This window comes from Nycticebus coucang, chromosome 9 (genome assembly GCF_027406575.1).
Source record: "Nycticebus coucang isolate mNycCou1 chromosome 9, mNycCou1.pri, whole genome shotgun sequence".
NCBI lineage: Eukaryota > Metazoa > Chordata > Mammalia > Primates > Lorisidae > Nycticebus > Nycticebus coucang.
Window position 1 is genome coordinate 2368475 of NC_069788.1, and position 26584 is coordinate 2395058.

Here is a 26584-nt window from a genome sequence, read left to right on the forward strand (position 1 = left end):
CCACTCTGGAAAACAGAATTGTCAGAAGATCCTGACATTGTTCAAAAAGTTAAACATAGAATGGTCAGAAGATCCTGAAATTTCGCTATTAGCTACAAACCCAAAATAAGTGAAAATATATACACATACCAAAACTTGCAGGTAAATGTTCCATAGAGCACAATTTATAATACCCCAGAAATAGAAGTAACCCAACTAGCCGTCTACTGATGAGTGGATAACACACAGGGCACATCTACACTGGGGAGAGCCTGACACCTGCCGCTTCAAGGGCGCTGGGAGACCACGGGACGTCCACACTGGGGAGAGCCTGACACCTGCCGCTCCAGGGGCGCTGGGAGACCACAGCACGTCCACACTGAGGAGAGCCTGCCGCCTGCTGCACCAGGGGCGCTGGGAGACCACAGCACGTCCACGCTGAGGAGAGCCTGACGCCTACCGCACCAGGGGCGCTGGGAGACCACGGGACGTCCACACTGAGGAGAGCCTGCCGCCTGCTGCACCAGGGGCGCTGGGAGACCACAGCACGTCCACGCTGAGGAGAGCCTGACACCTGCCGCTCCAGGGGCACTGGGAGACCACGGGACATCCACACTGAGGAGAGCCTGACACCTGCTGCACCAGGGGCGCTGGGAGACCATGGGACGTCCACACTGGGGAGAGCCTGACACCTGCTGCACCAGGGGCGCTGGGAGACCACAGCACGTCCACGCTGAGGAGAGCCTGACACCTGCTGCACCAGGGGCACTGGGAGACCACGGGACGTCCACACTGGGGAGAGCCTGACACCTGCTGCACCAGGGGCGCTGGGAGACCACGGGACGTCCACACTGGGGAGAGCCTGACACCTGCTGCACCAGGGGCGCTGGAGACCACAGCACGTCCACGCTGAGGAGAGCCTGACGCCTACCGCACCAGGGGCGCTGGGAGACCACGGGACGTCCACGCTGAGGAGAGCCTGCCGCCTGCCGCACCAGGGGCGCTGGGAGACCACGGGACGTCCACGCTGAGGAGAGCCTGCCGCCTACCGCACCAGGGGCGCTGGGAGACCACAGCACGTCCACGCTGAGGAGAGCCTGACGCCTGCTGCACCAGGGGCGCTGGGAGACCACGGGACGTCCACACTGGGGAGAGCCTGACACCTGCTGCACCAGGGGCGCTGGGAGACCACGGGACGTCCACACTGGGGAGAGCCTGACACCTGCTGCACCAGGGGCGCTGGAGACACGGCACGTCCACACTGAGGAGAGCCTGCCACCTGCCGCACCAGGGGCGCTGGGAGACCACGGGACGTCCACGCTGAGGAGAGCCTGCCGCCTACCGCACCAGGGGCGCTGGAGACCACGGGACATCCACACTGAGAGCCTGCCGCCTGCTGCACCAGGGGCGCTGGGAGACCACAGCACGTCCACGCTGAGGAGAGCCTGCCGCCTACCGCACCAGGGGCGCTGGGAGACCACGGGACGTCCATACTGGGGAGAGCCTGACACCTGCTGCACCAGGGGCGCTGGGAGACCACGGGACGTCCACACTGGGGAGAGCCTGACACCTGCTGCACCAGGGGCGCTGGAGACCACGGCACGTCCACACTGAGGAGAGCCTGCCACCTGCCGCACCAGGGGCGCTGGGAGACCACGGGACGTCCACGCTGAGGAGAGCCTGCCGCCTACCGCACCAGGGGCGCTGGGAGACCACGGGACGTCCATACTGGGGAGAGCCTGCCGCCTGCTGCACCAGGGGTGCTGGGAGACCACGGGACGTCCATACTGGGGAGAGCCTGACACCTGCCTCACCAGGGGTGCTGGGAGACCACGGGACGTCCACACTGGGGAGAGCCTGACACCTGCTGCACCAGGGGCGCTGGAGACCACGGCACGTCCACACTGAGGAGAGCCTGCCGCCTGCCGCACCAGGGGCGCTGGGAGACCACGGGACGTCCACGCTGAGGAGAGCCTGCCGCCTGCTGCAGCAGGGGCGCTGGGAGACCACGGGACGTCCACGCTGAGGAGAGCCTGCCGCCTACCGCTCCAGGGGCGCTGGGAGACCACGGCACGTCCACACTGGGGAGAGCCTGCCGCCTGCTGCACCAGGGGCGCTGGGAGACCACAGCACATCCACGCTGAGGAGAGCCTGACACCTGCCGCTCCAGGGGCACTGGGAGACCACGGGACGTCCACACTGGGGAGAGCCTGACACCTGCCGCACCAGGGGCGCTGGGAGACCACGGCATGTCCACACTGAGGAGAGCCTGCCGCCTGCTGCACCAGGGGCGCTGGAGACCACGGGACATCCACACTGAGGAGAGCCTGATGCCTACCGCTCCAAGGGCGCTGGGAGATACTAAGGTCAGGGGGAGAAGCCGCTCCCCAAGCATGATGAAATCCCCAAGTGTGATTTCATGTATACACGATGGTCTGACTAGGCAAATCCACAGAAACTCAGGGACAGGAGAGAGAGGAAATGGGCGTGATTAAGAGGCATAGGGTTTTTTATGGGGAAGGTGGTGAAAATGTTCTAGAATTCTTAGCAGCGATAGTTGTACAATTTTGTAAATATACTAAAAACCACTATATCATACAAAGGGTAATTTTTATAGTATGTGAATTATATCTCAATAAAGGTGTTATTAAAAAAAGTTTAACATACATTTACCATGCGACCCCGCCATCCCATTCCTAGCATATCCCCAAGAAATAACAATATATGCCTACACAAACATCTGCATGCAAATGGTTATAGTAGCTTTATTTACAATTACCATAAGTGGGAAGCAACTCAAATGTCCATTAGCTGGTGAACGAACAGTGGCATATTCCTACAATAAAATGCTACACAGCAGTATAAAGGAACAAGCTACTGGCACCCACAGGAGCATGGGCGGAGCTCAAATCCCTTACACAGGGTGCAGGGACCAGACTGGAAGGCCGCCCAGAGGGTGCTCCCTCTTACTAACAGCCTGGAAAAAGCAAAACTGCACAGACAGAAACATCCCAGGTCTGTGTGGGCGTGGGGCAGCAGCAGCAGGAGAGGAACCACAAGGGCACAGAGTGCTCTGGGGCAATGCACACGTGCTGTGCTGGACGGTAGTGGTGACTCCTGACTGCACATGCTTGTCAAAGTTCATACAATCACACAATGCCACAGGAGTAATTTCAGTGCATGTAAATTATATATATATATATTTTTTTTTTTGTAGAGACAGAATCTCACTTTATGGCCCTCAGTAGAGTGCCATGGCCTCACACAGCTCACAGCAACCTCCAACTCCTGGGCTTACGCGATTCTCTTGCCTCAGCCTCCCGAGTAGCTGGGACTACAGGTGCTCGCCACAACACCCAGCTATTTTTGGTTTGCAGTTCAGCCGGGGCTGGGTTTCAATCCGCCACCCTCGGTATATGGGGCCGGCGCCTTACCAACTGAGCCACAGGCGCCACCCAACATGTAAATTATATTTTAACAAAAGTAACTAGAATCCAGTATCAGTAATGTCATACTTATATGGAAAAATAATCAAAAAGTTTTCTTTTAACTTTTCGATGCCCCTTAAGAGTTTGTTTTTTTAACACCTTGCTCATTGTATGAGTACAGTACTCTATAGAGGTAAAAGGTTTCCCTCTCTTCGTAATTTTTAAAGTAAAAACAAAGTATTATCTCAAAGAAAGCAATCAATATGATTTTTTCCCTATTAGCTTCCACTGTTTTAATACTATATCCTCTCACAAATCCCAAACCTGGCTTTACCACTTTACCTAAAATCCATCTTTCTTATAAGGAAAGCTGTGATCAGGAAGTCCCACTGTGAAATAACCCAAGGCACGTGGCTGTGGGGCTGATCTGAGCAATCAGCACCACGGCAGTAATAAAGACTGTTTGTTTGCATGAATAACAGATTAAATGACAGATACAAATAACATTCTTTTTTTTTTTTTGTAGAGACAGAGTCTCACTTTATGGCCCTCAGTAGAGTGCCGTGGCCTCACACAGCTCACAGCAACCTCCAACTCCTGGGCTTAAGCAATTCTCTTGCCTCAGCCTCCCGAGTAGCTGGGACTACAGGCACCCGCCACAATGCCCGGCTATTTTTTGGTTGCAGTTTGGCCGGGGCCGGGTTTGAACCCGCCACCCTCGGTATATGGGGCTGGCGCCTTACCGACTGAGCCACAGGCACCGCCCATAACATTCTTTTTCATGTAAAGAATTAAGCTTTTAAAACAATAATTATTATTCAGGCCTTTAATTTTCCTTGATGAAAAACATAAGCTGTATGAGAACAGGAGCTGTGTTCATTTGCGGTGCGTCTGGACTAGTGCCTGCCTCTAAGGAGAGGTCTGTGAAACCAGCACCTGTGTTTTGGGACGTACCATTAGCTCAATGTCACTGCCGATTATATACAGCTGGTCTTCCATAGAAAGCTTCCTGTTCAAATGTGCAAGGACGTATGTGATCCCCGGCAAGCGCACGGCGGGGCTGGTGAGGAGGCTGCCCCACAGGGCGCTGTAGAACGCCGACTGGTCCACTGCAGCCGCCACCTTTTCCAACAAGGTGTTTGTTCTGAGGCACAAAGCAAAGTGGTTTCAGAAGGGAAATATTTAGGTCACATTTTAAAAAACAAAGCATTATTCTTTTCCAAACATGTATGAAAGCTTCCTATACCCTAGAAGCAAGTGTGACAGGCTGAAGGAAGCATGTACTTCATGGGAGAAGCCGGGTGAGTCCTGCTCCTCCATCACCAGCCATGTGTAGAGAAGCCACCGAGTCTTCTTCCCTTCAGTCCCCTCCTCCATACGACAAGGAGACAACACCACCGCCACCACCAGGAGCCCCACCCACCTCACCGGGCTGTCAACTGTTCTATTTAATAGTAGTCCTACAAATCTTCTGTTGATTTTCTACAAAATCTTAGACATTTCCAAGTGTTTCTTTCTTTTTGAAATCACACACTACATAATTCACAACTTTAATAAATTAGATCTAGGATAAAATCAAGAATACATTATGGCTTTAATAAGAAATATATTTAAAATTTATTTTTGATTTATTTTTAACATAAGGTAAATAATGCAATTCATAAAAGCCTATTACACGAAGGCACAGTGGAGCTGGAGTGAGAATTTGGTGAGTTCTACTATTTAGCATGTGATCTAACAATAAGACTGTGATTTCTTCTGGCTTCGATTTATATATGCATAAAAGAACAACACACAAATTATTTTATGGAATTTATGAGCAACTAGCAAAACATAAATCATGGGTATACCAACCATAAAAATCATTACTCAATTTCTATGTTAAATTCTTAATTTTAACTAGTTGAGCTATAGGTGGTTATTGATCCCATGTTTCTCTTAATAAAATTAATACAGCAACTTAAAACTGATTTATAAATTAAATAATCTCACATATATTTTTGTGTGTGTGTGTGTGTGTATATATATATATATATTTTTTAAGACAGAATCTCATTTTGTCACCCCTGATAGAATGCCGTGGTTTCACAGCTCACAGCAACCTCACACTCTTGGGGTCAACCGATTCTTTTGCCTTAGCCTCCTGAGTAGCTGGGACTACAGGCACCTGCCACGACACCTGGCTATTTTTAGAGATGGGTGTCTCACTCCGGCTCTGGCTGGTCTCAAACTTGTGAGCTCAGGTGATCCACCTGTCTTGGCCTCCCAAGTGCTGGGATTACAGGCCTAAGCCACCACACCTGTTCTAAATTCATATATTTCTGAAACTGTACACAAATAAGTAAAAATATAAAATTAATAAAAGCAAATGATAAGCTTTCAGGGCAAAATTAATTTTTCCCAAAGTAGCGCATAAGGGTAATCAAATATATTCAGGATTAGATTCTCACAGCATTATAAGAACAGCTGAAAAACACAGTAATAGTCAGTGCTCTTGAGTAAACAAATCTAAGTCCTTCAGCCTGCTCATCAAGGGTGCCATTTTTTATTTCTGCCACCTCAACTTACAATGTCTTTTTTTGGTAAGACTATTAGTAACGAGATATAAAAGACACTTAATGCCATCATTAATGCCAATATTATCTACAACTATTAACTTCCAAAGAAATAATAATAGGCTCTAAAACAGACCAAATAATTTTCTTTGAAAAGTTAAAACAGCAAGAGCACCATACTCGGGACTCGGCTATTTTCCCGTTAGCAGTTGTTGGCACGTGGATCAATTCTCCATTGTTCTTATTATTCTAAATTTCCTTTCTGTTTGTATTATTTTAAATTATGGGTCAATATTTTAAGTGATGAACATGTGCTAGGCACTGGATGATAGAAGAACTTTCTGAAGCTCAGTGTACAGAGACAGGACTGGAACCCCACTGACCCATCTCTGAGGTCTGTGTTCTTAACCACAGACTACATACAATATAATAATTTTTTATTACTATAAAATTCTTCAGCTGATATATTGATATGTGTAGAATAATTCATTTTATGGTGCTAAGACATACTTCCTCTAAGGAGGCTTGCTGACAAACCCTTGACTTTGATCCCCGCGCTGCACCAAAGGCTGTCTTACCTCTCATAGTACTCGGATCCTTCTTCTAAGCCAGGAAGAATACCAGTGAGCAGCCCCTGCAGGCCAGGCTTTAGGGTTTTGCCCAGAGGCAGGTAATATATCTCATACAGACTGAGCAGTGTTGGTTTCACAGACATGGCAGCATTTGCAAGAAGAGGAAATAATCCAGAACTGTTTCAAAAGATAAAAGCAAAAGGGGAGGAGAAACAGAGTAACTCCAAATATGAATTCATATGCAGTTACATGTGTATATGAATCTTTACTATTTGAGGAAAGAGTAAGTTACATGGATTGGCTTACAATAATGCCTTATACCAGCGGTTCTCAGCCTGTGAGTCGTGACCCCTTCTTAACAATGAAAATACACTGTGGCATTAGGGAGAACCACTGCTGTATACCGATGACTTCCACATCCATTAATAAATCCAGTCCTTTGCTTGAGTTTCATACTCATAAACCTAAAAGCCACCTGGCTGTCTCACAAAGTCCTTGTATTTCACAGTTCCAAACCAGGATCTACCCTTCTTCTCACCACCAAAACATGTGTCTTCCTGTAATTCCCATTCAAAATACGGTATCGCTACCTACCTGGCTGCCCAAAAGCTGTACATCTAGGAGAAATTCTTTACCCTTTTAAAAAATCTTTTATTCAGGCGGCGCCTGTGGCTCAGTGAGTAAGGCGCCGGCCCCATATGCCGAGGGTGGCAGGTTCAAACCCAGCCCCAGCCAAACTGCAACAAAAAAATAGCCAGGTGTTGTGGCGGGCGCCTGTAGTCCCAGCTGCTCAGGAGGCTGAGGCAAGAGAATCGCGTAAGCCCAAAAGTTAGAGGTTGCTGTGAGCCGTGTGACGCCACGGCACTCTACCCAAGGGTGGTACAGTGAGACTCTGTCTCTACAAAAAAAAAAAAAAAAAAAATCTTTTATTCTAACCTTCAATCAATCACCAAGTTTTCTCCCCATGGTACTCTCTTAGACATTCTGAATGTAACTAATTCTCTCCATCGCCACAAGGTAAGTGTCTGGAGAAGACCACCCTCCCATCTTGGTCCTCGTGTTTTAATAGGCATTGTTTCCACACTGCGTCAGCAAAACTGTTCACTCATTTCCTGTTGCCAAAGTGGCTTTTAACATCTTTTAAGATTTGCCTAAATCAGACTCTGCACAGCCAATGTATACTCGCCAGTCTGACTCTCGCACCCTGTGCTCCAGCTGTACTGAAGAATCCCTTTCTGATTTCTGCAGAACCTTCCAAGCTCCATTCAGTGTCCAGTGTCTCCTTTCAAAATTCTGCTTCTATACAATGCTTGCTTGCTACCCTATCCAGATATACCTGGACAGCCTGTGTGCCAACTAGGATGCAGACCAAGCCTTAAAAACTCCTTTCAGGGTCTAGGCCTCTGCACGTGCTGCTGTGACAGATCACTTCCTACTTCCTCAGTCACATCCTCAGTGTCTGCCTGGATGATTCCAAAACTTTCAGGTCTCAGACTGTGCCATTTCCTTAAGGACTGTGGTCCCCACCTCAGGCTATGGATGGTGGGGGTGTGTGGCCTGATGGGAATGGGGCCACACAGCATAAGGATAGCTGTGGACGGGCCAGGGGAGCTTTGCCTATATTTGCAGGTGCTCCCCATCACTCACGTCCCACCTGAGCTCCCCCTCCTGTCGGATGGGCAGGGGCATTAGAGGATTCTCACAGGAGCACAAACCCTGCTGGAAACTGCGAGTGGCAGGGACCTGGGTTGTGTGTGGCTCCTTTTGGGAATTGAGGGCCTGATGATTGGAGGTGGTGACGCCAGTGCTGGAGAGTGGCTGCAAAATATAAATTGTAATCAGCAGAGAGGTCTGCCGGCATAGAGACCGTGATAAATCTATTGCTTGGAGGCTCAACAAATAGTCCATGGAAGCACTATCTTCCATGAAACTGGTCCCTGGTGCCAGAAAGGTTGGGAACCGCTGCCTAAGAACCTGCCTCCTAATCACACTAGTTATATGAGGCCTACTGGACCTAGGCTAAGGCAGAAAAGTGTTAGGCCTAGGCTATAATGGAAAAATACCAGTTAACTCTTGGCAAATTTCTGGACTGCAAGCTTTCAAAAAAAAAAAAAAAAAAAATGAAGTAAGTCTCGTTCACTCCCAAGACAGATGGGAAAGTGCTGATTGATTTCCTGCTTCTAGTTCACCCCAAGTTTCTTTCTTGGCTAACACCCTGGGAAACAGACTGGGAGGCACCAACTATTCCTAGACTGACTTTCAAACAATATCAGGTGGGGAAAAGTACTGAAACTAAGCTGTATGGGGAAGTACTAAAACTAATATGTATAGGGGAAAATATTAAAACAAAAACGTATGGCTAACTAACTGCAAAATTCTGCTTCTGTACAATGCTTGCTTGCTACCGTATCCAGATACACCTGGACAGCCTGTGTGCCAACCAGGACGCAGATCAAGGCTTAAAAACCCAACCCCTTAAGCCAGTGGTTCTCAACCAGTGGGTCGCAACCCACAGGAGTTGTATTAAAGGTCTGTGGCCTTAGGAAGGTTGAGAACCACTGAAGCTTAAGCACTCGGGGCTGCTCTCAGAAACCCCATGTTGGGACACTGAGGCAATCATCAGCTGGTTCTTCAATAGAAGTACTCTTCTTTAAATGTAACTTGTTGGGCAGTATGGTCTTTGTGGAACTCCTGGGCACAACAGTTAGACCCCTGCATGATGTTTCCATGCTGCCAGGCACTTTTGTCTGTCTGGACCATGTCTGTCCTTTTACTTCTGCACCCCAAGTCCCAAGCACCATGTTCTGTGCTGAGCCAGCACTTAGCAAATGAACTAAGACCCTCTTACTCCTTGTCTGCACAGAACACGGAAGCCCGCAACTGAGAAGTTTGCAGCTTCCCACTTTCCTGCCTCCCAGCTTAGCTACAGTTCGAGCTGCAGAAAGATTTCTGGTCTCTCAGCTCTTGCAGGCACTGCAGAGCCCAGGACCTGCCTCCATCAGGAATCTGCTTCCTCCCGTCTTTTTCTTTCCTGTAACTTCTATCTTTCTTCCTCCACTGACATCTTTGCTTTTCAACACAAATGTATTCAAATCTTTCCACATGATTCTAAAAACAAAAAAATAACAGCAACAACCAAACCCCAAAGTCCTTATTTTAACTAGTTCCTGGCTCAAAGAGGCCATCCTCTATCCATTTTTAGGAGAATAAATGTGCATATGCAAACCTTCTTTCTGACCTCCAGTTATAACAGCTCAGGCCCTGTCACTGAAGCTGTTCCCATTATCCTCAGCTAATGACCAGATTTACTAGTCTATCTTAAAGCCCTTATCCTACTCAGTCTGTAATATTTGATACTATTAACCACAACACTCTCTTGAAATTCTCTTCTCTTCTGAGAATCATTGGCTCCTGGTACATTTTCTGTCTCGGATTCCTCCTTTAAATACTGAGACTTTGAAATACAAAGTGACCTCATTCACAATGTACCTGGGTGATTTCAATTATTCTCTAAATCACTGATTTGGACATTTCGTGTGCTGCAAAAATTTTACAGACCATTAATTAAATTATTTTCAAAAGAAGTTCAAACCACAGTGATTTTTTTGCCCTTTTTTTGATCAACATAATTTAACTGTATCATGGAAGTTTAACTATAGGTTCAAGTACCCGGGGAGATAAAAAAGGTTGATACACATTGTCCTAAATGCTGACTGCTCTAAAATCACTCTCTAGCCGAAGGCCCAAATTTGTACCACCAAAAGCTTATGTTACATATTAAGTTAAATTTTTTAAGGTGCTCAGACTGTACTTCTAGCATTCCTAGTAATAACTTTATGTACTGTATCAGATTAAAAAGAAACAAGCTTGAAGAGGCAGTATTTTATTCTACTGTGTAATAAGTTATAGAACTTTAAAAGTATTTGTATTAAACTATAAACCTTAAAAAATCATTATTTAATAAAAATTAAAAACAAGTTTAATGTAAACTTTACTTTTTAAATTAGCTATACTTCAAAAGTACAGAATATAATTGACTACATAATATGTGTGTATGCATGCCTCCAAGAATACCTGCCACTCTGAGAAATGTCATTCTAGAATTTACTAATCTTACATAACATACTGATGATAAAACAGGTATAGTACAAGTCTGAAGAATGACTGTGGGTTAAGGTAAAACTCTGTTATTTACAAGTGAAAAAGTAGCAGGCATGAGAGAAAGGAAACTATCAATTGTCACAGAATTACATGCAACACTGATTCACCAATGCTGCTTTTTTAAGCACTGTTCTTTGAATGTATTATTATTTATTACTATTAAAAATACCTTTTCCAGACTGGGTATTTTTGTATGTTATTGTTGTAGCAATGGGATCTGTAGTGATCCCATACTGTGAGCTCACACCTGTAATCCTATAAGAGGCTGAGGCAAGAGAATTACTTGAGCCCAAGAGTTTGAGGTTGATGTGAGCTAGGATGCCATGGCACTCTACCCAGGTGATACCTCTTTCATGTTTACATGGATGGAGCTGGAACATATTCTTCTTAGTAAAGTATCTCAAGAATGGAAGAAAAAGTACCCAATGTACTCAGCCCTACTATGAAACTAATTTGGGGCTCTCACAAGAAAGCTATAACCCAGTTATAACCTAACAATAGGGGGAAGTGGGAAAGGGAGGGGGGGTGGTGGGTAGAGGGAGGGGAATCGGTGGGATCACACCTGTGGTGCATCTTACAGGGGTATTTGCGAAACTTGGTAAATGTAGAATGTAAATGTTTTGGCACAGTAACTGAGATAACGCCGGAAAGGCTATGTTAACCATTGTGATAAAAATGTGTCAAATGGTCTATGAAGCGAGTGTATGACGCCCCATGATCATATCAATGTATACAGTTATGATTTAATAAAAAAAAAAGTGACACTCTGTCTGAAAACAAAACAAAAAAACACTACCGCCACCACCACCATGAAAAAATAAAGAACCAACAAAAAACCCTTTCTTAACTTTAGACATCATTTTCAAGACATCTTTAATAGTTTTTTTCTTTAATACTATTTTGATACATGAAATAATTGATTTACAACAAATAGTGTTTCTTTATTCATTCAACAAATATGTATTAAGAGTCTATTATATGTCAGGTACTCTTCAGGGTGAGAAATTAATAAATAAGAGAAAGAAATCCCTGCTTTTCGGCCTCAGATAGCTCCTCCGGGGAGTGTTACATACACGCATGTACGGGGGTATTTTCATAGTTTGATTCCCGTGTGTCTTCTCACCACAGACACACATACATCAGAGGAGGTAAGTGCCACAGAGGGCAAAGGCACGAGAGGAGAACTGAGATTAGAGCCAAGGCAAATTTCATTTTTTATTTAATTTCATTTAAACAGAGTGGAACTGAATTCATGACCCTCCCACCTCATCCTCTTCAGTAGCTAGGATTACAGGTGTGTACCACTGGGTCCAGCAGAGGTAGATTTTAAGTAGGGTGGCCAAAGAAGGCTTGTCTGAGTAGAAATTAAACACAAACACATATATAATAGAAAGAATCAGTAAAACTTGAAAGTTTGGTTTTTAAAAAGACGAAGTAACTTGATAAACTCTTGACAAGAATGACCAAAGTGAGGAAAGGGATGGCTCGTGCCACCACATCACTACAGATCCCATATGTTACAACAATAAGAGCACATTATGAACAGCTTTAGGCTGATACATCTGAAAATTCAGTAAAAAGAGCAAATTCCTAGGGAAAAAAATAAAACCGATGTAAGAAATAGATCATTTGCATAGTTCTAAATCTACTGAAGAAACTAAACCTGTAGTTATAAATCCTCCAAAATACACAGTCCAGATGAAATCTTCCAATGTTTATTATACTAGTGTTATAAAAACTGCTCCAGAGAACAGAATAAGAAAAAACAATTCCAAATGCACTGTAAGCAGTATAAAGTTGACACTGAACATGGATAAAATTGTAAAATCACAGCCACTTTCTAATGCATAAAGATACAAAACAAATACAAAAAAAAAAAAAAACAAGATAAATGTGGTCTAAAAGGATTTGAAATCATGAGCAAACTGGGTATATTCCAGGAATGAAAAGTTGATTAAAAGTTCAAAAATTGGCTTGGCACCCGTAGCTCAGAGGCTAGGGTGCAGCCACATACACCGAGGCTGGCAGGTTCAAACCCAGCCTGGGCCAGGTAAAACAACAATGACAACCACAACAACAAAAATAGCTGGGCACTGCAGTGGGCGCCTGTAGTCCCAGCTACCTGGGAGGCTGAGGCAAGAGAATCACTTAAGTCCAAGAATTTGAGGTTGCTATGAGCTGTGATGTCACAGTACTCTACCAAGGGTGACATAGTAAGACTCTGTCTCAAAAAAGAAAAAAAAAGTTCAAAAATATTTAACACTTTCCACCTGAGATGGGGAATAAGACAGAGATTAACTGTCACCAATCTCTCAACACTGCACTGTATGCTCCAGTCAGTACAATAAGGCAAGAAAAAGACACACAATTATTAAAACTGGAAAATAAGATATACAACTGTCATTATTTGCAGATGGCATGATTATATTATTAAAAATCTAAAAGAATAATAGAAGAAAATATCATAAAGAGCCAGTAACCTGAGCAAAGCTTCTGGACCCATCAATACAGAAACATATCTTTGTATTTCTACATTCCAGCAACAATATGGCATGCATGTTATTAAACAAAAGACAGAGAGATTATCCAATAAAAGAAAAGGTGGATAAATTAGACCACAGTTCCAAAATGGGGGAAGAGAAGAGATGAGTAAAGTCAATTTGAAAAGTTTTCAAAATCAATAAAAAAGACCAATTAATAGATTTTAAAAGTCCAATGAATCCCAACAGGATAAACAGAAAGAAACCTATGTTTAAATACATCACCGTGGGCGGCGCCTGTGGCTCAGTCGGTAGGGCGCCAGCCCCATATACTGAGGGTGGCGGGTTCAAACCCGGCCCCGGCCGAACTGCAACAAAAAAATGGCCGGGTGTCGTGGCGGGTGCCTGTAGTCCCAGCTATTCGGGAGGCTGAGGCAAGAGAATCGTTTAGGCTCAGGAGTTGGAGGTTGCTGTAAGCTGTGTGATGCCACGGCACTCTACCTAGGGCCATAAAGTGAGACTCTGTCTCTACAAAAAAAAAAAAATATATAAATAAATAAATACATCACCGTAAAACTATAGATTCCTTTTTTTTTTTTTTTTTTTGTAGAGATAGAGTCTTACTTTATGGCCCTCGGTAGAGTGCCATGGCATCACACAGCTCACAGCAACCTCCAACTCCTGGGCTTAAGCGATTCTCTTGCCTCAGCCTCCGAGCAGATGGGACTACAGGCGCCCGCCACAACGCCCGGCTATTTTTTGGTTGCAGTTCAGCCGGGGCCGGGTTTGAACTCGCCACCCTCGGTACATGGGGCTGGCGCCCTACCGACTGAGCCACAGGCGCCACCCCAAAACTATAGATTCTTGAGACAAAATGTAGAGGAAGGGCTATTTCGGATAGTTGAGATGGGGTGAGCCAGCAAGTCTGCTCTGAGGAGTTGATTTTTGATCAGAAACTTGGATTTGAGTAGTACAGGGCAAGGGAAGAGCAGAAAAGAAAACCAAAACCAAACAAACAAGCAGCAGCAAAGAGACCATGTGAACTGAGTGACATAAACTGGGGAAAACAGTTGGAGCTGAGGTCACTGACATGGCCAGGGTCAGAGTACACGAAGCTTTAGAACACCTGACCTTTTGTTAAGTGAGGTAAGAATTAGTCATTAGAGGTCTGTAGGAGAATGACATTATTTGTTTAATGTGTTAAAATGATTACTCTGGCACTATGTGGAGAAGAGGGTAAAGAAGGACGAGAACGGAGGGTGGACACTGCCCCGCAGACGGCGTGATGCCACGAGGTTCCCAGCAGCAGACACAGCTGAGACATCTGGACAGCTCACCTCTCTGAACACTTCTGCGTGCTGCACACTGCTGCACGCTCCTTCAATATACTAACTTTCAATTTCATCAACCATCCTATGAAGTCAATAATCTTACTTGGATTTTTCAGATGAGAATACAAATACAGAGAGGTGAGGAAAATGGCCTCAGATCACAGAACTAGTTTGACTTTACTACCTCTGCTGTTACCCCCTACCAGATAGAACCCCTGTGACTGAGCGCCCATGACAGGGGCAGAATGGGTGTGGGGACAAGGTAACAAATGTAGCTCTCAGCTTCAAGGCTGTGTGACGGAACCAGTGACACAGTCACTGAACACTGAGGGTGCTGCAGCGAGGCCAGGGTTACAGAGAAGAGTCAGCTCAGTTATGCACAGGTGGAGCACGAGCCGACTCGAAAGGTCCACCGCACAGAAATTCAAGTACTAGGAGCTGAAACTCCTAGCTGAAACTGGCCCTGCAGCTATCGCACTGGAGATAAAACCATGCTGAACAGGGCAGGCGGGGATGGAGATGGAGGCTGCAGCCTGAGACACACCGGATGAGCAAATCCAGAGCTCTAATGTACAACACGAGGATGATAATGATGCTGGATTGTTATTTGGGATTTTTGCTAAATGGGTAGACTTTGCTGCTCTTGACACACACACACACACACAATGGGTAACTACCTGAGGTGGGGAATATGTTCATTTGCTTCACCAAAGTAATAGTTTTACTATTGTTACTTAGCTCACAATATTATGTCGTGTATCTTATACATATACAAAATTTTTTTAATAAGATAAATTATGGTTATGGATAACTTGCTCAAGGAGAGACTATAAAGTGAAACCCTAAGAAAATATAGAACTGAATGAGACCTAAGAAACTCCATATGTAAAATATAGGTAAAAGAGGAAAAGCTGGTGAAGGAAGATTAAAAAAGAATAAACAAGAAAACGTGGTATAACAAAAGCCGAGGGATAGCCTATTTCAGGTTGGCAATACTGAAACGTGCTGAAAAATCAAGGTATCTTAAACTCAGATGCGTTTTCAAGCTTAACAAGATAGAATATATTATAGTATCAACAATGTTAAATGAAAACTTTTAATAAATGACATCTAAATAAAAAGAATGTTAAGGAATGCTCTTAATTTTTCTGAATAACTTAAACATTTAAGATTTATATCTGAAAATGTCTAATCATTAAGAAATTTTTAATTTTTTAGCTTTTAGTGCAGAAAACATAAAATAGCTTAGTGACGTTTATATTATATGTAAATTGATAATAAAATTATTCTTACCTATATAAAAAAAGATCTTTGGCAAGTCGCTTAGGTCCAATGATTTTGAAGATAATCTCGTAAGTTTCAAGGGCCTTCCGGTGCACCCCGCCCGGCAGTGCGGGGTGCAGGCACTGAGCCAGGCGTTTGCCTATGGTTAGCTTCTTGGGCACTACCTGGTACTTCGCATTATTTTGTAAAACCTTAAAGAAAACATTTTAATAAGCTGAGAACAAAAATATTACACTTTATCTTACTTATTTCCATTTTCTAGCACAGTATTATCAAAAGTTATCATTGCAGATCTTTGTTTTGTCACTTATGAATACCTAGATTATCATATGTAAAATTAAAGCTGAAGAAATTAAAACTATTTATGAATTGGATTAAAAATAAACTCATTACATGTTAACAAAGATAACATATTTTTAGTGATAATATTTTCCAAAACAAATTTATGGGATGAGACATTATTTTAGATTTTTTTTCAAATGTTTAATATTTAATATAAGAGAAGATAGTTGAAATGTCACAAGTCAGCCTTCAATCTATTTTTGACGCATAAGAAAATGTGGCCTCACCATAGATAGATATGTATAGTAGTTGGATGAGGGACAATCACCTCTCTACTATATCACATTGCAGCAAGTAATTCTAATACTTATAAGAAAATCTATGACGTTATAATTGCCCATTTGTTTTCACAAACTTAATTTCCCAATTGGACAAAAGTTATTTCGCTTTATTTATTTAATCATAACATTTCTTTAGAGATAATGGTCAGGGAAGGATTTCTATGAGATTCTATCTTACAAACCATCCAAAGGAGATCATTTAAGTAACCAAAAGATCTTATGAATGTAGTCCTTGGCTTGAACCTAGAAGACAGTATTACAGTAAAGCATCGATAGGATGTCATAAAATGAAGGCTCGGAATGAAGACAGAACAACATGCTACAAACAGAATTTAGTCGAAAGATACAAAAGTCCTTTATTTGATGAAAGGAAGCACTGAGGTGGCACAGCAGAAAAGTCTGCCCTGGGGTCTCCTAGTTAAATGTGCGGAACATACATCTAGACTGCACTCTATGAGCACACACATACGGGGCAATCCTCGCCTTGTTTTACCACGATTTTAGGTAGGTATTGTCCAAGATTTGGGTATTCTACTTTGTGTTAGCTGGATACAGTGAAATCTGTTTTCATGAATATTAATCTATGAAAACTAATTATGTACTTAATCAGGCAACTAATTTCCATATTTGATGAATTGCCTTTAAAAACAGGTCCCCGTAAGCCTTCAGAAACAGACTCTTCAGAACTCTACAGAAAAAGAAAGAACCTCACTACCATTAAGCAGACTCAAACTTTTGGATGCAATTTCTTATGGATGTTGTAAAGAAATCAAGAATTTTTCTAATTTCAAATGAAAAATGTTAGAAGATAGCACATTAAAAGGAACTTGTGCATCTAATTTTAAGATAAATCCTTGGCATACTGAAGATGATATCAAGGTGATTTTCAGTAGTGGATATCAGCTTGAAAACCAGTGTCCAGCTGTGAAATTATGATATACACACTAATTGTTGTCCATGGATCCTGGCTCAGAACTCCTATAGCCCTTATTACAGGCTCTTGATACATGTCGGGGCACTTTGGGCCTCAGCAGCAGCCTCAGAAAATACTCTCTCGCTGACCTTCTCCACTCTTCTCACCTGCTTCTTTTCCTCCCCAAGGCAGGAATCTTCCCTGCCTTTCTTTTTTTTTTTTTTTTTTTTTTGTAGAGACAGAGTCTCACTTTATGGCCCTCCGTAGAGTGCTGTGGCATCACACAGCTCACAGCAACCTCCAACTCCTGGGCTTAAGTGATTCTCTTGCCTCAGCCTCCCAAGTAGCTGGGACTCCCAAGGCACCCACCACAACACCCAGCTATTTCTTGGTTGCAATTTGGCCGGGGCCGGGTTTGAACCCGCCACCCTCGGTATATGGGGCCAGCACCTTACCGACTGAGCCACAGGCGTCGCCCTTCCCTGCCTTTCTGTCCTGGAGCTGGCTATAAAGAAATCCTCTCACCTACCTTGTTTTGATCGTAAATCATAAGACCCTCATAAGTCAGGCCTTGCTGACTCTTTCCACTTGGTCTATTAGTACAGACCATGCCCTTTTGGTCTAATCACATTTCTGTACAGCTGTCCTTGCTTCAATTACACTTGTTCACTAAGTCTCCATAAAAGGCTCAAGAAGACACGTATGGAGAGCTTCCAGGATGGCAAGTGCCTGGAGGCCCTCGGGGGGTGGCAGCTGGAAGGGCACAAAGCGCTCGCCTGCCCCCCGTGCCTCGCTCTGTGCTCTCTTCATTTGTATCCTCTGTAACATCCTTTATGATAAGCCAGTAAACATGAGTGTTTTTCTGAGTTCTGTGAGACGCTCTAGCAGATTAAGCAAACCTAAGGAGGGGGATGGGGCGGAACCCCGATTTATAGTCAGTTGGTCAGAAGCACAGAGAAAACCACCTGAGGCTTATACTTGGCATTGGAAGAGGGAGGCAGTGTCCTGGGACTGAGCCCTAGACCTGTAGGATCTGACACTCTCTCCAGGCGGGCAGTGTGAGGACTGAGCTGCAGGACACCCAACTGGTGTCCACTGTAGAGCGGCTCGCTTGCTAGTGGGGAAAAACCACCAAGTACAGATTTTAGGGCCATCAAGTCTTCTGTGTTGATTGTCATCATGTGCAAGCTGAGGAAAAACAGTTTTTTTTTTGTATGTACTTTGATATGTATTTCAAGACAAATTTCTCTTCTAATGATTGTATGTTAAGCTATTTGATGTTAACATAGTTTTTGGAAGAGCACCCCTTTCTTACCTAATCCCCTTAATGTTTAGAGGTGCTCCTATTCAAAAACTTAAGAAACCCACAAACTATAGGTATGAAATGAAAGATATCTAAGTTAAAGAGAAACAAACAAACCTGTAGCTCAGCAGCTGGGGCGGCAGCCACATACACTGGAGCTGGCGGGTTTGAATCCAGCCCAGGCCTGCCAAACAACAATGACAACCATAACCAAAAAATAGCTGGGTGTTGTGGCGGGCATCTATAGTCCCAGCTACTTGGGAGGCTGAGGCAAGAGAATCGCTTAAGCCCAAGAGTTTGAGGTTGCTGTGAGTTGTGATGCCACAGTTCTCTACCCAGGGTGACAATAGTGAGACTCTGTCTCACAAAAAAAAAAGAAAAAAAACAAAAAAACACAGGGTCAAAACAGGACAAGCTGTAAGTTAATCAGTGACACCATCACAGTAACTGTGGATGAAAGGTAGCCTGTCAGGAAGACAGTCAAGCTGCACTCCAAGCCCTAAGTGAACACTTGTGCACAGAGCTGCCTTTATAAAAGGTGTGCCTAGACACGAACTGCTTCCTTGCTGCCATCTGCCATTTGGAAAGGGCATGCCACTGCTTTCCACTGGCAGTTTTTCCTTTTGCTGCCAGGAACTCCAGAACCATTATCTGATGCTCAATTACTAACTCAGTAGCCATCATGGTTAGCAAATCTGCTTCCTAGTCTTATGTTTTTATAGGTAATGATAATAATGGTGATAATGTTATTTTTAAAGCATTGTCGGTTTCTTTGAAATTAGAACTCCCAAAGCCTTAACAATGTGCCTACCCAAATAGACATGGGACACATGAAGTAAAACAGTTATTACCAAAAGTAAACTAAAGTTAGGTTTCTAAAGTCTTCAAGAATTTAGAGAAATCTAGTAAGTCTATGCACAGATCTCTTGATTTTTACTCCTGGTATGAGATGGCCGAGACAGACTCACCTTGTTAAGTTTCCCCAGGGCTGATATCAGGTCTGCCCACTCACTGGAGTACTCGAAGTTCTTCAGTGCTTTGTCCACGGCAGCCACGTAGTTGCGGTACTTGGAGTCACTCAGTAACTCCAGCTCTTCTGTGTTCATCCTCCCACAGCGTCCCACTAGAGACCAGTTCCAAAGTCATGGAAAATCATTACCTATGAAAGAGTTTGCAGGAGGAACCATGGTTATAAAATGAAATATTAAAATGGGTCCATATGATCTTGCTACAAAGATAATGGCTAACTTAAAAATGCTTCTGAAGTTAGAAGTAGTTGAAACACTGCTCAGCTTGCACGTTAAGGTCCCTGAAGTATTCAGAGACAGCATGGAAAATAACCACCTGAGGGCTCCTTCCTAGGACTGAAAACCATAACAATCTAGGGAGACAGAAGAACAGGAATCATTCTGACACTTTAATTTAGAAACTATGTTATTTCTCTACCATTTTGTTGCTGTTACATTTCTAATATATACTATAACCAAAAAATAGCCAGGTGTTGTGGCAGGCGCCTGTAGTCCCAGCTACTTGGGAGGCAGAATATACCCTTCTGCTTTGTTTTGATGCTAAAATACAGTAAGTCTGGTTATACTGGGAACATCAAGGATATGAGGGGTAGAAGGGATAGAAGGAAAGAAAGGGAGGGAATAAATGATTTGGAGATTATTTTATTAATATAAGTGGACATCTAGTAATAATGATATTCTAGTAGAAACATCAGCTGTTTAGAATTAGACTTTAAATAAAATCGACAAGAATATGTGGTGGTTCAAAATATGTCCACAAATTCTTTGATAGTTTTTTCAAAAGTGGTGCCTAATCCTTCTACACCTTGGGGTGAACTTTGTGATCAATTCTAATGGAAAGAATAAGGCAGAAGAGACGAGGTGTAAAGGCCGAGAGGCCATGAAGGCTCTCAGCTTCCTTCTTCTCTCCTCTAGATCACGAGTTCTGGGGAAGCTAGCTGTCATCACGAGGATACTTTCCACCACAGACACCTGAGCGAGCCACCTCAGACCTGCAGGTCCTCCATCCCTAACCAAGCTTGATTTGACTGTGGCCCCAACTGACATCTTGATTTATGAGATACTCTAAGCCAGAACTACAAGGTAAGACTTCCACAACATGACTTACAGAAAGTTCTGTTTTAGGCCACTGAGCTTAGGGATAACTATTACATAGCAATAGGTAACAAAGGCAGAATAACAATAAGGATTTAACTGAGGCTCAACTTAAAAACTAATGTGGCAGCTTCCCCACTTTTTCGGAATCCTGTCTGACTTCTAAAAATTGTGTACCTTTCCCTACAGCTGGGCTCACAGATGTGTAGGAAGCTCTAAGAATGGGTCTTGGGGACACCATCACAATTCAGTGGAAGTAAGAATAGTCTATCTATCTTCAATACTATCCCGCATGTAGTTTGGGATAACTGGATGTCCATGTGCAAAAGAATGAAGTTGACTCCTTCATACCTACACAAAAAATTAACTCAAAATGGATCACAGATCTGCATATAATAGCTAGAACTGTAACACTCTTAGAAGAAAATACAGAAATAAATCCTCGTGGCCTATGGCCAAAGTCTTCTTAGAAATAACACCAAAAACCATAAGAAAATAAAAGAAAAAATAGATAAACTTCCGAAGGATAACATCAAGAAAGTGAAAAGACAATAGACAGAATGGAGAAAATACATCTCCCATATACTGATAAGAAACCTGAACTAGATTTCAATTTTAGAACAAAGAACTCTTCCAAGTCAATAATAAAAGAACAAATAATTTTAACATGGGCAGAGGATGTGAATAGACATTCTTACAAGGAAAATATACAAATGGTAAAAAGTACAAAGACACTCAGCATCACTAACCGCCAGGGAGACAGAAACCAAAGCCACTGCACAGCACTGCACCCCACAGGACGGCTAAAATAAAAAGACAGACAATAACGATCACTGAAGACAAGAAGTCAGAACCCTTATACACTGTTGAGGGAACAGAAATTGGAGTGGCCGCTCTGAAAAACAGTCTAGTAGTCTCAAAAGGTGAAAGACAGAATTACCATGACTCAGAAATTCTGGCCCTGAGTATGGTACAAACCCAAACAGCAATGAAGACACACACCCACACAAATGCCTGCACATGGCTCTGCCCACAGAAGTGTCACTCACAGTAGCCGGAACAGGACACCACCCACTGTCCATCAACTGATGCATCAGTAACTAAAATGCAAGAGAATATTACTCAGTCCTAAAAAGAATGACGTGCTAAAACATGCATGAACCTTGAACACGCTATGCTAAAAGTATGTTCTATTTAGTAGTGTATGATTCTATTTACCTGAAATGTCCAGAATAGACAAATAGACAGGGCAGAAGGTCAATTCCAAGTCAACTGCAAGTCAACTGAGTGGCTGATTAGAGTGGGAAGAGGAAATGGAGAGTAAAGTCCTAAGTATGAGGTTTCTTTTGGGGGTAACAAAAATGTTCTAAAATTGATTGCAAGTGATTGTAATGGTGGTTATACAACTCTGTGAATATATTGGAAACCAGTGTATTGTACACTTTTTTTTTTTTTGAAGAGACAGCATTTCACACTATTGCTCAGGCTGGAGGGCAGTGTTTCAATTATAGCTCACTGGAACCTCGAACTCCTGGGCCCAAGTGATCCTCCTGCCTCAGCTTCCCAAATAGCTGGGACTACAGGCATGTGCCACCACATCCAGCTAATTCTTTTTGTAGAGAAAGGGGGTCTCGCTACGTTGCCCAGGATGGTCTTGAACTCTTGGCCTCAAGTAAGTAATCCTTGTGCTTTGGATTACAGGTGTGAGTCACTGTGCCTGGCCAACTCTTATATACTTTAAAAATATACTTTTTTTTTTGAGACAGAGTCTCACTGTTGTCCTGGGTACAGTGCTGTGGCATCATAACTCACAGCAGCCTCAAACTCCTTACAGGAGCCTACCACAATGCCCAACTAATTTTTCTATTTTTTTAGTAGAGTTGAGGTCTCACCCTTGCTCAGGCTGATCTTGAACTACTGAGCTCAAACAATCCACCCACCTCGGACTCCCAGAAAGTTAGGATTACAGGTGTAAGCCATCGTGCCTGGCTTAAATACACACTTTAACTAGGTTAAGTTGCATTGTCTGTGAATAGTATCTCAATAAATCTGTGTATACGTATATATAAATAATAGGCTACTGCAGCAGTTCTCAACCTGTGGGTCGCGAACTGTATTAAAGGGCTGCGGCATTAGGAAGGCTGAGAACCGCCACTGGGCTACAGGGATCTGCGAATGACCTAAAATGACATGTATGATTTATGTCTTACATTTTACTGGGGAGAAAGTCCACCACTTTCGTGATATTCTCAAACAATAGTGCTTTACAAGAAGGTTAAGAACAAGTAAAGAATAAAGCCAATGTGAGTAAAAACTGTTCGTATTGGAAAAGCCTACAGTGCTATTGATTTTTTAAATAAAAATTTCCTTGGTTAAGGTTATGCCAAAGAGAGGCAATACAAGCTTCCCAGTTCTCTACCTCAATACTTTTATCTGCAAGCATGAAAAAAGAGAAGCCCAAACCCCACTTTTGGAAAGAACGATCACCTTAAGTGCAGTCACCTGACATGAAATGAGTCACTTTCGGATATAGATGCCAGCACTGTGTCTGGTTGCTGACTGGGGAGAACAACCTGACCTCATGATAGCTTCACTCCTAATTGGGAGGGGTGAGAATGGACGACAAAATCTATTTGTCTACCTAAAGCAATCTATTTTTCTCTTCAAAATTGAGGGTATTTGATTCTAGGGGCTTAAACTAACAAAGTTTATGAGAAGAAAACAAACACTTTACGAAGTAACACAGCACTGCCCCTGATGCACAATTTTGCTGTATGTGAGGTTTCCAGTTTCCCATGGTCAATTGCAGACCAAGAATATTAAATAGAAAATTCTTAAAATAAACAATCATAAGTTTTAAGTGAAATACCATTCGGAGCAATGTGATGGGACCTCAAACTGCAGAGCACGGGTCCACCTTTCGTCCAGTGCGCCCACAACACGGATGCCATCCACACATTTTTGTCCGGTATTATCAGGTCAGCCCTCATTTGACTTAATAATAATAGCACAACAATACAGTGCCTCAAAACACAATAATACAGTGCCTAGTTTATAAGTTAAGCTTTATTGTTGGCGTGTATGTATGCACAGGTAGGGTTCAGGACTACCTGCGGCTCCAGGGGTCTCTGTACCCTCATGCTTTAAGCTCACAGGAGAGCAAATTAAACATAAGGCAGCATTGTGAAGTATATTCTGAGGAACTCATGATGAATATGAACTCAAGTGATATGTGAAACAAAATAATCTTAACCTTTCATATCAAGAAGAATTGTTTTATTGAAGAGTTTACTAAACAATTCCTCTACTAAGGTGAAAGTTCTTGAGAGCAGGGCCCGTGTTTTACATATGTCTATATGCTGAGCTCACAGAACTTATGAGGCTCCAGCTAGATTCATAACAAAAGTGTTTAAGTATAATGGTTAAGACTGGAAACAAATTAAAAATTATGCAAGCTGTTTCACCATCAATCTATGGTTTCTAAAATCTAAAAAAAAACTAGATTTAACCATAAACACATACAATATACCCACAAAGTAACACCTGCACGTGTTTTGGATACAAAAGACTGGCGTACTAAGATAACGAAGCCATAAACTTCATAACTGATCAAATAGTTAAACACTAATAGATGGAAGATATACAGAATGATGGTTAGAATGAACACAATCTAAAACATTCTTAAATTGTTTCTAAGAATTCAGAAGACAGATCAGCAAAACTAAATCAAACTCAGGCAAAAGCATTTTCACAAGCATGCTTTTTTCAAAGCATATGAAATTAGCACCAAATAACTAAGTTGTCATGAATCCTAGTAATGCGCTGGTGGTAATGGAAGGAGGCGCGTGCACAGATTTTACTTACATGGACAATGTTTTCCTTTCCTCAGCGAGATTTCCAGAATAAGATATAAAATACACCTATTTTGAGGATATACAACATTTGATACATGGGAAGATTAACCTGAAAAGCAAGTCAGTAGTCATTTCTATTTATGAAAATAAGGACCATTTACCTGTAACCAAGGCACTCATATAATTTTGAAGCTATATTATCTCAATATGCACATCCTTTAGGCAAAGGTCTTTTGTCGGATATAAATAAGCAAGCCAACAATGACCAGCTAAGTTTCTAAAGTTTATAACTCTTATGTGTGTCTAAAGCTAAAAAGTTGAGTCAGGTAAGAAATCTAGATTTATGTTATTTATTTAGCAAAAAAGAAAAAATCTAAACATGAACAAAAGGAGTTCATATAGCTTAGGACATATATAATACCCACAATATAAAAAAAAGAAATCTTAATGAAAATTACTGAAAACAGAGAAAGGACTTTCTGTAAGAAGTTTCATCAGCAAACTTCTGCTGCAAAACTTTGTTTCTCATGTGAAAAGGTGGTCAACTCCTAAATACTAAAATTTGGTTATAATTCCCCAATAATTTTAATGCGAATAAAAGTACACGTTATATATCAGAAGTCTAATGATAGACCACATTTGAATTTTGCATCTAATGTATACTAAACACAAATTACAGCTCTCAAGGATTCCCCAGATTTTATTTTATAGCAGCTCAGATTGACCCTTCCCAAACCGTCTGCAGTGAAGAACCAGTTTTACCTCCAATCCATTACAGATACTTTTCTAAAATATTAAACTATGTGCATTAGTTGTTATAGCAACATCAAACTGCTATAAACGTTTCTAAATGCTCAGTTTTCACCACTGTGCTTACCCTGTCATTCTCTATTAACAGAGTTCGTGAAAGGCCTACTCTGAGGTCACAATGCAAATGTAACGTATCTGTATGCTGCCTGTCCACAAAGGTCATGGCACATAAGAGAAAACTGCCCCAAAGACGGGACACATATGCAGTAACAAATCAGTGTTTCCCAGAAAACCTAGGCCCTGAGAAAACGGCAGAGTCCAGAGCCTCCAGTTCAGACAGCTCAGACAGGAGTCTTAGCTCTAACACTTAGCAGGGCAGGGCCCCCAGTTCAGACAGCTCAGACAGGAGTCTTAGCTCTAACACTTAGCAGGGCAGGGCCCCCAGTTCAGATAGTTCAGACAGGAGTCTTAGCTCTAACACTTAGCAGGGCAGGGCCCCAAGTTCAGACAGGAATCTTTTTTTTTTTTTTTTTGTAGAGACAGTCTCACGTACCGCCCTCAGTTAGAGTGCCGTGGCATCACACGGCCCACAGCAACCTCTACTCTTGGGCTTACGCGATTCTCTTGCCTCAGCCTCCCCAGCAGCTGGGACTACAGGCACCCGCCACAACGCTATTTTTTTATTGCAGTTTGGCCGGGGCTGGGTTTGAATCCGCCACCCTCGGCATATGGGGCCGGCGCCCTACTCACTGAGCCACAGGCGCCGCCCCAGACAGGAATCGTAGCTCTAACACTTAGCAGCCATATGACCTTAGGTATGGTACTTAATTTTCCTAAACATCAGCTTCTTTATCTGTTAAAGGAGAAGAAAATACATCTCAAGGATGATTAAAAATAAGTAACATGTATGTGTCTCACACATGGAAAATGCTCAAAAACCAGTTATTGCCAGTATTATTTCCTATGATATGAAACTACTACTGGGAAGCAAGTATGCTGATTATAAGGACTTGTAAGTTGTAACTAAGCACCACATGACCCTCTCATACTTCATTAAATTTATAAGTTCTGGCAGCAAGGCTTGGCGCCTGTGGCTCAAGTGGCTAAGGCGCCAGCCACATACACCTGAGCTGGCGGGTTCAAATCTAGCCCGGACCTGCCAAACAACAATGACAGCTGCAACCAAAAAACAGCTGGGCGTTGTGGATAGTGCCTGTAGTCCCACCTA

General features: G+C 43.0%; 1 protein-coding gene across 4 annotated transcripts in view; it reads right to left on the reverse strand.

Moving 5' to 3' along the window:
- Positions 1–26584, reverse strand: part of DOP1A (DOP1 leucine zipper like protein A) — a 128127-nt gene that overhangs the window by 90756 nt on the left and 10787 nt on the right. For all 4 annotated transcript variants that reach the window (XM_053601252.1, XM_053601255.1, XM_053601253.1 and 1 more), the window contains exons 2-5: positions 19598–19788; positions 15800–15981; positions 6541–6711; positions 4362–4551 (exon numbers count right to left, since the gene is read on the reverse strand). In XM_053601252.1, coding sequence (XP_053457227.1) covers positions 4362–4551; positions 6541–6711; positions 15800–15981; positions 19598–19735 — 681 coding nt within the window. In that variant the 5' untranslated portion in view covers positions 19736–19788. The remainder of the gene's footprint in view (positions 1–4361; positions 4552–6540; positions 6712–15799; positions 15982–19597; positions 19789–26584) is intronic.